Source organism: Artemia franciscana, chromosome 11, assembly GCF_032884065.1.
Source record: "Artemia franciscana chromosome 11, ASM3288406v1, whole genome shotgun sequence".
Classification (NCBI taxonomy): Eukaryota; Metazoa; Arthropoda; class Branchiopoda; order Anostraca; family Artemiidae; genus Artemia; species Artemia franciscana.
The window spans coordinates 11,704,271-11,717,775 of record NC_088873.1 but is presented as its reverse complement, the minus strand read 5'-3'; the positions used below and the strand labels follow the sequence as shown (position 1 = coordinate 11,717,775).

At 32.0% G+C, this 13,505-nt stretch overlaps 1 protein-coding gene across 4 annotated transcripts in view; it reads right to left on the bottom strand.

Moving 5' to 3' along the window:
* The window catches only part of LOC136032809 (hydroxymethylglutaryl-CoA synthase 1-like), a 50,430-nt gene that overhangs the window by 340 nt on the left and 36,585 nt on the right, over positions 1-13,505 (bottom strand). For all 4 annotated transcript variants that reach the window (XM_065713204.1, XM_065713207.1, XM_065713205.1 and 1 more), the window contains exons 4-7: positions 12,367-12,657; positions 7,680-7,845; positions 5,950-6,120; positions 3,178-3,398 (exon numbers count right to left, since the gene is read on the bottom strand). In XM_065713204.1, coding sequence (XP_065569276.1) covers positions 3,178-3,398; positions 5,950-6,120; positions 7,680-7,845; positions 12,367-12,657 — 849 coding nt within the window. The remainder of the gene's footprint in view (positions 1-3,177; positions 3,399-5,949; positions 6,121-7,679; positions 7,846-12,366; positions 12,658-13,505) is intronic.

Sequence of the window (13,505 nt, the reverse complement as noted above, 5' to 3'; positions counted from 1 at the left end):
AAAAAGCAAAGAATATCGACACTAAGATACATGAGCTATTAGTCTACCCAACCGTATACAATAGATGCTTAAGCGGAAAGTCGGCTATTTTCTTGCACCGGTTCTCAAAACGAGCCAATAATCCCTTCATTTTTTTTTTTTTTTTTATACACTAATGTTTGAGTTCGAGAACCACAGAGGGATACTAATAAAATATTTAGCACATCGGTAAATTTGGGCAAAAAGTATACATACGTACATATTCTCACAATACAAAAATAATGAATAGTATATAGCATTGATTGTTTTACGAATCTTAAATTTTTGTATCAGGCAAGGGGGTTGGGGATAGAATATATAAATCTTTATCGTGCCATTTTGCACGAATCCGCATCATTAAGTATCTTATTGTTCGTCACTAAATATTTGTCTTCTATTCGGATAAGGTTTCCTAGTTACATAAGATTATTGAATTGATCTGCAAAAGCACTCAAGAAGTATTTCGAAAAAACTGTAAAAGTCTCTCTAGAAGCTCAAAGGCTAAAATTCAGCTTTTCTTCCAAACAAAAAGGTGGAGCATTGCAGGTTGTTTTATGAATTTTGAATGTTTGTATCAGGCAGGGGGGGTTAGTGAGAGAAGGTATAAAGCTTTATCTCACCATTCTGCACCAATCCGCATGATCAAGTATCTTATTATTCGTCACTCAATTATTTCACTCAATGTTTGTCTCCTATTTAGATAAAATTTTCAGATAATAGTGTCGAGAGACCGCACTGAATGACTGAGGCCATAGAGACTGATTCAATTATATTACCAATAAACGTCGGTCCCACGACGTCTAAACGTCGGTCCCACGACGTTTAGATACAAAATTAGACACATAAAAGGATGTTAAGAACAAAATAGATACTCGTGACTTGTGTCATAAGGAATTATTATGCTTACGACACATTAACAAGGAATATATAAATTAATGTATTAACATTAGCATATTAATTGATAATTATTCGAATTTATTTTAATTTTATCAATTATATTTAATATTTAATATACTTTATTTAACTTTATTAATAATAATATTAATTTTATTAATTGGCATATATTGATATTTAGATATAATTCAGATATTTAGATAAATGAGTTTAATATGTTTATAAATCCGGGCACATCTGACCAACATTAAGGCCCAACAGGTCTAAAAGAAATGGCGGATCGCATCGACGGAGACAAAGGCGTCCGTACATTCTGAGCTTGTCTACTTGAATAACTATGGACCTGGGTTCCTTGCTGAAACTACATATTAAAGCAAGGTCCCAGAACGCTATTCATTATCTGATTCCTAGGACGTTGATAATATAAAATGAGGAATTAATTTATAATAAATTTAATTGTATTAACGAAACTATTACATAAATTCCAAAAATATATTTCTACACTTCATTGCTAGCCTGAGAAATCGTCTTAACCTATCACTATTTACAAAACAATTATCATTTACTACACTAAACCGCCATCATTCATTAAACCAACGTCCTTTCGCATCTGAATCAATTTTTGCTACTTACACCTTTTATAACCCAAATTCTCAACCATACCTCCACTATCATACTTTAAGGGAGGTCTATACTTAGAAAAAAACACGATAATATTTTTGGGGGGAGGGGGGATAACCCATTCCTAGTACCAGAAAACAGCTATATTCGATATAAGTTAAATTTTGTAGAGCTAGGGCTACTCGTCCTTCAGGCTTTTATTTTGGGAGGGAGGGGGTTTAATATAAGTGGCAGTATACCGTTGGTAAGGAAGGTCGGCTAATCTTTATCTTCAGACTTGAATTAAGATACGAAAACAATTATTATTATGAACTTTTTAATATGACTAAAAGAATTATCTTAATAAGTGATCACCAGAACGTCAAAAACACAAATACAACCAACAACACATCCATTGCTGGTTTTATTTGGTTATTATTTTTCGGTTATAAATTAATTAATCAATTAATTCATTCATTATTTGCTATCAATTAATTAGTTCCTACATGTTCGGATCCTTGAAGTTATATATATAAATTTACACACTATGTGCGCTCATGTCTTCATTTTCTTATATGAATATAGTAGATGGCACTTGAATAGTTGCCATCTTTTACCAGAAGGGAGAGCAACGCACGATTTTCAGAATGTTTCGCATTATATTTACCCCACTTAATAATGATTGGAGGAATCGTTGGTCATGGTTACAAACGTTAAAGAAACATTAATAAATATAAAATATTTATCTAATACAATAAATATTAAATGCAATAAGTGCGGAATAAATAAAACATACAGTATATATCAAAGTTATAATAAAATGTTTAAAAAATATGAAGTGTTTCAAGTGCCAGGGAGATTCATATCACACAAACTTATATGGCCTTGATAGAAAGCAAAACTTGCCTCTTTTTAAAATTAGGCCGCTGAGAATTACAATGAATTTAGATGTAGCTCTTATGGTACCAAGTCCTGACCGAACACCATGACTGCCGTCCTCATTTCCAATGGGGATGAGGGGGGGGGGCCTTGAACCCAGCATCAAACGAGCGAGTTATAAGTTAAAACAAGTAGTAACCAACAGAGGAAAGTAACGAAAAAGATAGATTGCTGATAATGTTTATAAATACCAATCATGGGGTAGGGAAAATGCTGTGCTGTGGTTTTGTGTTTTAAGAGTGAAGATGTTTTTCAGTGTATTTTATTTTTAGTAAACTTTGCTTATAAGAATTCTTGTACATTAAGGCCAGCATCTTTTTGTCATATAATAGCACTAATCTTTGTTTTGTGGCGACGATGTATATTGCGAATAGGCTTGTTTTACGAAGTAGTGATGTTATAAGTCAATTTAACAGTATGAACAGAAAAGAAATAAATTAATAAATAAATAAATAATAAATATAATAATAAATTAATACTAATAAATAATAATAAAATAATAACAAATAAAATAATAATAAAATAATGATAAATAATGATAAAAAATAAAAATAAATAAAATAATAATAAAAATAAATAATAATAAAATAATAATAATTAATAATAAATTAATATAATAATAAATTAATAAATAAATTTAAGAAATAAATAAAAGAAAAGAAAAAGCCAAATAAATTTGGCCTCTGAACTGATCCAATGTTTGTTCTAAACAGCTAAACAACATACCTTTATGACAATTGTCTTCTCTTAACTGTAGCGTGGCAGCAAAATCGGTTGGGGACACTTTAACTCGAGCTTCCATCTCTGGCCGAACGTTATTAAGTGAGGAAACGAGCTTATCTAGAATCTCCCCACCCCTGATTGTTAACGAATAGAAAGTAGAGGCCAGGCCAGATCCATAGGAAAACAGTGCGACGCGTTGCCCAGCAAGTTCTTTAGATGTCTGACTTCAAGAGACCAACATGAAAGAAATAGTTTGCTGACTCGGATTAAATCAATAAAATTTACTACTATTAGAACAAACAATATGTAAATGTTTTGCTTAGTAATTTTCTCCTTTTAAACAATAATTATAAGCAAACTTTGGTTTACTTAGACATTTAAAAAATTCATTAACAAAACAACAAGAGTAGTTATAGAACACAGAAGGGAATGGATTCTGTGTTCTACGATAACAATAATTATCAAAGATGGAAAGCAGTATTCCTACTATCTATATCTTTTTGAATCCTAATTATTTGTATATTTGGCGGTTTGGGTTAATGAGCATAGAAAATACTTACTGCCACGAATATTTTGTATGTAGTAAACTACTCGTATACTGTTTCTGGCCTATGCAGGGCCGCATATAAAGCCACATGGCGTACATAATGAACTATGCATACCACAGCAAACAATTATAAAAGTACTAAATTTCTACGAACGTATGTTAACAATAATTGTGCTTACGTATGTTAGTTTTTTATTTACGTATTTTTAATATAGTAATTTTACTACTTTACTTACGTATTATAGTATTTTTTTTTTATTTGCGCATTATTAACGTAGCAATTTTATATACATATTAGTTTTTTAAGCATTTTTAACGTTATAACTTTAGTATTTAAGCAATTATATCATGATTTCATGAAGGTGTTTCAATCTAGTGCTAAAAGTAAAAAAAAACCTTTTACTACGGTTTTCTTTCAAAATTGTCTTCATTGCCAAAATTAACTAGGAAAAAGGAGGAAAATGGTTATCGATTTTGCTGTTCTTTGTTTATTGGCAATTATTACAAAGATAAACTTGCAAATACAGTATTCCTATAGTCTCTGTTTGTTCGGTATTCTACCTGTAAAGAAGATAAATTAGTTACATATCGCGTTTCTTTTATTCTTTATGAATTCTATTGTATTCTTTTTTTTATTGTTTCATTGTTCTATTAACTTCTATTTACACTTTTCTGAAGAAAGCAAATTTTAGTGAGTTTTACTATTGTAGACGCTGACAGCAGCTCTTATCTTCTTCTGCAAAAAAAAGGTAAATGTTCAGACTCTGAAGGTCAAAAAGAACTTACTAAAAGTCAATTTCCATTCACCAGTCCCCACCAAACTGGAACGAAAAAATACCGATCTCTTCCTAAATCGTAACCAGTATTACTCTTCTCGTTTGGCAGATTGGCAAAAAAGCAACCAAAAACGTAAAATTGCGGAAAACTCACGGCGTTACACAACGCCGTGTTACCAGAATTACACCCGACGCACTTTATTTCTGGTGCCCGTTTTCTTTGATTCCTTTTTTCGGACGACATAATGATTTTCGCTCTAGTGATGACGAAGTTGACTATGAGGTAAAAAAAAATTAACTACTTAACAGAAATTTTGAAAGATATCAGAACAAATTGATAGTGAAATTTCCGAATTAAATGCAATATGAATATTTTTAAGTAAAGAAAATTTTCTTCTTTGAACATTTAAGATCTATTCCTTATCATTAATATTAAAGAAACAAACACAAAGAATCCCAAGTACTATTAATAGAATTTGGACTCGGCATATCTCTCAATTGCTCAGTACATATATCTCATTGTAAGATGTGAATGAAAGGGAAAAATCCTCTGAGAAAAAAAGAAGCAAAAGTCCCTTGTAAGATTTGTGACAACCCCTCAGCTCCATTTAAGGAGGTCGTTCGCAAAAAGCCTTATCTTATCGGGAAAAATATGCCAGTCACGAAAAGCAAATTAGGTTCAGGTTAGTTGAAATTAAACCAGCTACTCACAATCAACGAATAAAAAGCAAGTTATTAAAAAATTTACCATGCTTCCATTGTCACAATCGATTTCTATCGGTAAACCAGAGTTAACGATGGATCTCAGTCACGGTTTTACAATATTTTTGAAAATGCTACTCATTTTCTGATGTAGTTGACAATAAAATGAAGGGGAAAAAAAAATTCAAAGTTGGAAGGAAGGTTGGAGACCTACTCTTGCGTATGTACCTGTCTTGGAAAAATAAATTTATTGTAAGTAATCACGACCTGCTTTGTTCCTAAAATCGCATTTTGTTAATGCGGATATAGGTCACGAGCAAAATTGCCAGTGAATAAAAAAAATGAAGAAAGAAAATGGATTACCTAGTTAATAAGGAGACGAGACAGCCATAAAGAGAGACAGGTAGTAATAAAAAAAGAAAGAAAGAAAATGGATTACCTAGTTGATAAGGAGACAAGACAGCCATAAAGAGAGGCGGGTTACAATAAAAAAAAAGAAGGAAAGAAAATGGATTACCTAGTTAATAAGGAGACGAGACAACCATAAAGAGAGGCGGGTAATAATAAAAAAAGAAAGAAAGAAAATGAGATTACCTAGTTAATAAGGATACAAGACAGCCATAAAGAGAGGCAGGTTATAATAAAAAAAAGAAAGAAAGAAAATGGATTACCTAGTTAATAAGGAGACGAGACAACCATAAAGAGAGGCAGGTAATAATAAAAAAAAGGAAAGAAAGAAAATGGGATTACCTAGTTAATAAGGAGACGAGACAGCCATAAAGAGAGGCAGTATACATATTTCCATTGTTTGTTGAAACATGGAGAGAAGGTTTAATCTTTTTTTCATAGTCCTCTTTACTTAATCCCATGAAAGCTTGCTCAAGTTCACGATTAAAATACGTTTCTTCTGGTTTCATGCTCCTGTAAATACACCATTTTAAAACCTCAGTTTGCATACGGAATTTCTTCAGGTTGAAAAGTGAATGTAAGAGCGAGGCACCATTTTTAGTCGGATAGTCAACGGGCAAATTCTATCTTAAATATTCGTCCGAAATTATTTCATGTTTTTAAATTTTACTGTACCAGGCTCAGTTTTCTAAATTTTACAGCACTAGGCTCAGTTTTTCTGTTTTTACCTTCATTTTTATTTTACCCCCTAGACATTCATTCTTACCCCCTAGACTCATTTTAAGGTCTATTCATCCTGATTAGATTGTTCTCTCGGTTGTTTCAAGCTGTGAAATGTTTAGGGCATTACCACGTTAACGCTTTTTGTCCGTAAAAATTCAAACAAGTCAATGTTGCCACGTTTCACGGCAAAAAAGAATAAGCAAGTTTCATACATGAAACCACGTAAATTTGACAACGCTTTTGTGTGTGAAAATTCAAAAATTAACAATCTGTTGATTCTCAGCCTTTAAAAGAAAGAAACGCCTTCTCAAGCTATTTTTTATCACATGTTTTTTGCCTTATTCCTTGGTGATTTTTTGCCCATGCCTTTTTTAATAAGGTAAAGGTAAGTACGGCATTAGACTTTAAAGTCCCTACCGGTGGTGCTGATCTCCGTTTCTTGGCCCTTCAGCCAGGAAGTGCAATGGGGGGTTGGGGGCCAGCCATCCTGTGCTTTCACACACCCTTCCTGTTTACCTTCCCTAGATTTCTCCAGGTACCCATTTAGAGCTGGGTCGAGTCTGGCTAAGCTTACAGAGTCACGCCACTGACCCCCGTCCCAAACTGAAGAACTGGGTGCATTGGGATTCGAACCCGCGTCCTCTCAGACAAAGGATCCCAAATCCAGCGCACCAATCCACTCGGCCAGGATAATGCTGATATAAAAAACTGTATAACTGTATGTACAGGTCTTTTTTCATGTTTATATTTTCGTTTAAACAATTCAAACAACCTGATTTCATTTTTAACGTCTTTGGTACTTTAAGAGTCGACAATTTTTCACAGTAACCAATTTCAAAAGACATAAGCTGGAATCTTTGTTCTATAAAATAAAGATTCTAGCCTTAATATAGCACATGTTGTACGCCATCAAAGTACTCGGATATAGGATACTATTGTCAAGAGTAGAAATTAAAAGGGGCGTCAACATTTTTAACAGTTTAATAAAAGTACAAATCTAAAATATTGTAGAAAAAAATTAATAAATTTAATTTAATTTTTCAAACAAATTAATTACTAGTTATCTAAATTAATGATAAAATATCAGTTATTAAATTTTTTATTAATATAATGGAAACAAAATTAAATTATTAAATATTTTATAATATAAATAATATAAATAATATATATAATATATATAATAATACAAAATAATATATAAATAATGTAAATAATAATCTATAAATAATATAATTTATAATATAAAAAATATATACATAATATATAATATAATATAGTATAAATATAATATAATATATAATATAATATACAAATACAATTAAAAGCATTATAAAAAAAAGCACACTTACCTAAAGTTTTCTAAGCCTGAAAATTTGGACGGAATATCATCAACAGGTACATGAAGCAAGTCGTTATAATATAATCGGGCAAAAGACTTTTGTACAAGTTTACAGTAGGGGGCGTGGAAACAAAAGGCGTCAAATGTGTCAACAGTTACTTTCTCCTTTTTACCAGCTAGAAAAAAAAAATAATGAACATAGAGAGCAAGTTTAAATGCAACGTATAAAAAGTTACTACTGTTCTCAAGCAAAACACAGCTTAGATATACAATACAGTTATGAAAACTCAATTTATTTTTGGAACACAGTGCACGGTAGCGATACTAGCGGCTAGAGACAGGAAACTGGCAGTCTGAATCTAAAAGATCGGAGCAATTGGACAAACAAAACAAAATTGCGTTCCCGCCTATGGTGTTGTAGTACGATCTAGGAGGCGCCAAGTTCAGAGCTCTGTACCAAAAGCTTCTCACGGGCAAGATAGGAGTTTTCATAACTGTATTATATATCTAAGCTGTGATGCTAAAGCACTTGGATCCGTTTTTAATATTGACATTTCTTATAGCTTTGAAGGAGTCTACCATAAGCTTTTTGGTACCTAAGAATTCAAATAAATATATTTTTATGTAAGAAAATTCTTAATGTGTAATATGCAGAATGAATCGGATCTTCTCGGTTGCATTCACTTTATTTCAAATTTTGTTTATTTGAAATGGTATCATTTCGAAGTATTTTTAATTCACCAACGAATTCGATTTCCCACTAAAAGACTTGCGTCGCTAGTGGAGTAAAATACAAAAAAGGATAAAACAAACAAAAGAAAAATGCAAAACGACAAATAGACCCTAATATCGCGAAGCAACCCACAACTTATTTCCGGCTAAACTCCTACTGAACTTTTGTAATCTTTCTATACAGTAGTACGGGTCGGGTATGTTGATTCGACTACTAATCACTGTGATGATTCCAGGGAGGTTTGCGCATGTGAAATTCGCAAAATCGAAAAAAGAATATAGTGTGTGTTTATTATTATCTGACAAAAGGTTTCGAAATGGACAGAACGTTAGTATGTTTGGTGTATATATATTTGTAAAATTATTTGTTGTGTTTTTCGTAATATTTCATTGCGTAAAAATTTCAAATGCGTGTACATTCAAAAAATATAATAATGATATTGAAAATACTACAAACTATAGCGGTCGATTGGTGAATTAAAGTGAAATTGACCCAGAAAACCCGTTTAATGTAAACTTCTGAATATTGTAAAATATTCTTAGAATATACTTATTAACAGAAATAGTTGAAAAAATGTGTAAATACAAATCCTTTTAAATTTTCCTTTTTCTTCACCATCCAGGCCCCCCTTCTCTTTGCTTTTAGGCCCGTTCACAATGCAATTTCAATAGTACTGAGGTTCAGATTTAAACCAATTATATTTTTCACAGAATCTTCCAATTGGTTGAAAATTTCTGATTGGTTCATTTTAGGTCTAGCTCAATATGAATTCAGCGTTCAGTGTTCAGCGAGAACACTAACAATTTTCAAAACCATCCGAACTGACCAGCTACGCTTGGAATACTAAAAATTTGTGAAATGAGAGTTCATCTTCTTAGTCTTGCACCAGGACCAGACATATTCCCACCTCCCCTGGAATCTGAAATTCAAATGCTACTTGGGAATTTGTTGAGCCGTAAGTCCCCTAGAATCACGGTATGAGACTTAAGTAAGAAGAGTCCAATTTTAACCAAAAATTATCTTTTTAAGACTTCAATCATTTTTTTACCCTAAAAACGACGAAGGGACGAATCAAAATCACTAAGCACGTGGAAATAGAGGTGGATTTTTGTGTTGGAAATTCATCGCATTCCAAAATACAGCTGGTCAGTATGTATTGAGTGGCCTTAAAATTTGGCGACTTAGGACTAAATTCAAATTCAAAGGAGATCTTTGTAAATGACAGTTGCCTAAGGCTGTGCTTACACTAAGCTCAAATTTTTCGAGAGGTTTCCTAAGTTTCCCATAAAGAAAATCGGGTTTTCTGAAACCTCCCAAAAATTGGCATGAACATTAACACAAAATAAAAATTGATCATTTTCGTTAAAGTCAATTTTTTGGGAAATATGGAAGAAACCGGTTTTCGTTTGGGAAAATTCGGGTTAAATCTCAAGAATCGCCGAAATATTCAAGTGCGAATCAGCTTAGATAATAAATGCCAAAAACCTACCATTTGAATGCTACTCAAACGACTTCTCCGTGTCGTAGCTACACCTGTCGACATTCCTGTCGACAGGAATGTCGACATTCCTACGACATTATTAATTTAATTTCGACATCAATAATAGCTACGACATTCCTGTCGTAGCTACACCCTATGAAGTTATATAATAGAATGTGATTGAACCTTAGTTCTTAAAGTTACATTGATTATATTTTTTTTTAACATCTGATGACCCTGAACTGAGCAAGATTGATAAAATAGTATAGTCAGAAACCTTACTAAAATGAATTCTGCTAAAATGAAAAAGTAAACCTGCAAGTAAGGTCAAACAAATGAGAAAAGAAAAGCAATGCAGACATAATCACCGGCCAAAAAAATTTCATACTTGCTTCAATATTAAATTTAAACTTCGGAAGTTTAAAGACTAAGTTGCAGACGCAGAGCTTGAAAGAAGAAGTTGCCGACAAGCTACTTTCAAACTTACTAAAATATTTTATTTAAACTTTAAGAAGTTGTAAGACAAAGTTGCTGAGAAACAACTTGAACAAAGAAGTTGCCGACAAACTACTTTCAAACTTGCTAAAAATATTATACTTAAACTTTATAAACTTCAAGGACAAAGTTGCAGACAAACAACTTGAAAGAAGAAGTTGCAAAGAAACTATTTTCAAATTTGCTAAAACATTTTATTTAAACTTTAAGAAGTTGAAAGACAAAGTTGCAGAGACACAACTTGAAAGAAGAAGTTGCAAACAAACTACTTTCAAACTTGCTAGAACATTGCATTTAAACTTTATAAATTTAAAAGACAAAGTTGCAGAAAAACAACTTGAAAGAAGAAGTTGCAGACAAACGACTTTATCAAAATTGCTAAAATGTTATACTTAAATTTTAAGAAGTTGAAAGACAAAGTTGCACACAAACAACTTGAAAGAAAAAGTTGTAGATAAACTACATTCTAACCTGCTAAAATATTGCATCTTCTCAAATTTTGTTTTCGTAATCAGATTTTTTTGTTGTTTAATAGCAAGATTCAAAACAGCAATTTAATATGCCCTATAGGCTTGGAAATTACCATTTTATCGTAGCAACTAAGACTACTCCAAATCTTTGTAATACATCAGTTGTGAGTGTGGTTAAACCACTGAACGGACAGAAATTCTCCAGAAATGACCATACTTCCCGAGATACTGATTAATCAATGACAGGATAAGTTTCTCTTGAAACGATTTGAGTAGCCTAGACCTAAATAGGGTTTTGAGTCAATAGAGTCGGGTCCCCAGCAAATCCTGCCGAACAGATGGCGTCAGCTCCTGTACAGCTGGCTTGGGTTAAGCCCTTGCTGACTGCTGAATTTATCCCTCTTTCTATTTACGATTTTCCCTTTACTTTTTTCCGCTACCAAATATTTCTTTTACTGATTTGTATTGCAATCAGAATACAGAATGGTTCACCAGGGGACTATTTTTTATCTTTTTTATTTTTAAACTCTATAACTTTATTGTTTTTGGCTTAAAATCATTACAGCATACCTATATTTTTAATTTAAAATAAAATACCTATATTATAGGTATATAAATATATACAGGTACATATTATATAGGTATATATTATATATATAGGTATATATTATATAGGTAAAATACCTATATTTTACCTATATTTTTCAAAAGCATCAATAAAACAGAGGCCATGCTCATGATAAAACAAGTTCACTACAATTTTTAATAGTGTTTATAAACACTCGTTTTTGTGCTACCTAACTTTTCTGTAATTAACTGTCACAAGAGTATTTTGTTTTAATCTATAAGCAATTTTATTTTCAAGCTCTGTTTTGTTATTTTTTGGTTAAGACTTTTTATGGCACAATAAACTTTATTTTATTTTTTTAGCAAAAAAAGGCAAAGCAAAATTAATTTCATGAAAAAATGGTAATGATCGAAAGTTTTTTTTCTCTTTTTTTTAACATGAGCTTGAAATTGAAAAGAAGTCCAGTTTGTTTCAATGACAGATAAGTTAGGAACACAATGCAATGTTTATAAAAAATTCTGATCAAATTTTTTTTACTCCTATGTGTTTTTAAGCACGAAAACAAATAGAAAGAAAATATAATGTTACCAAAGGGTTAAACAACAGAACGGATTTTCTCTTACTAACCCAAAAAGTATTTTTTGAAGCGCTAATCTTCTTCGTGATCTGTTCAATGTGGGATATTGAGTTTGATCTGTAGCCTGTTTCTGTTGATTTCAACAGCATATCACGAAATCATACCGTAACAAATGGTGACAAATAAAATGAAAGAAAATCGGACTAAATCTATTTACATCGACATCAACTTCCCAAAATCTTACTGAAGCGCATAGTAATAAAAATCGACAAAAAGGTTCTTGGTATCACTAATTCTTGATGTGATGTTTTCGATATGGAGTGTGCGTGCTCGATTTGTGATAACAATGGATTTATCTACTAATCGGTAATTACCTTTTTTAGCTTGAGCTTCAAATTTATTACAATATATTCTATAGCAGTTGTCCAAAGCTTGGAGGTAGCACTGAATTGACAGCTTTCCATCTACAACAGGAAACTCGGACTTCAAATCCGGTTTGTAGAAATCATAAGCATGTGAAAAGAAACTGCCACGAAGGCCTCTATCAAAAACTAATGGAGCATTTGGACCGATGAGCATAGCGACTGCCCCACAGCCACCAGTTGGCCTAGCACTGCCACTGGCATAAACTGCAATATCTCCAGCCACAACTAGAGCATAGCGACCTATAAAAAAAATTCTAAAATTATTTTTAGTGTCAATTCAGACTTCTTAAAGTTATGTTGTCAACGAAAACTTTTGATAAATTATCGAAAAAGATTATCATATTGTCATTTGGAATAAGTAGAAAAGAAGAAGAAGAAGAAAATCCACAAAAGAAGAAAACAAAAAAACTGCAATAAACTGCAATATCTCCAGTCACAACTAAAGCATAACGACCTTAAAAAATTATAAAATTACTTTCAGTTTGAATTCAGACTCAAGTTATGTCGTCAACGTAAACTTTTGGCAGATTGTCAAAAGATATTGGCATGTTGTCATTTGAAATAAGTAAAAAAGAAGAAGAAGAAGAAAATCCACAAAAGAAGAAGAAGAAAACACAACCACTGCAATAAACTGCAATATCTCCAGTCACAACTAGAGCATAACGACCTTAAAAAATTATGAAATTACTTTCAGTTTGAATTCAGACTTCTTAAAGTTATGTCGTCGATGAAAACTTTTGGCAGATTGTCAAAAGAGATTGACATGTTGTTATTTGGAATAAGTAGAAAAGAAGAAGAAGAAGAAAATCCACAAAAGAAGAAGAAGAAAACACAACCACTGCAATAAACTGCAATATCTCCTGACACAACTAGAGCATAGCGACCCCAAAAAACTATAAAATTACTTTTAGTTTGAATTCAGACTTCTCAAAGTTATGTCGTTAACGAAAACTTTTGGCAGATTGTCGAAAGAGATTGGCATGTTGTTATTTGGAGTAAGTAGAAAAGAAGAAGAAATCTACAAAAGAAGAAGAAGAAAACATAACCACTACAATAAACTGCAATATCTCCAGGCACAACTAGAGCAT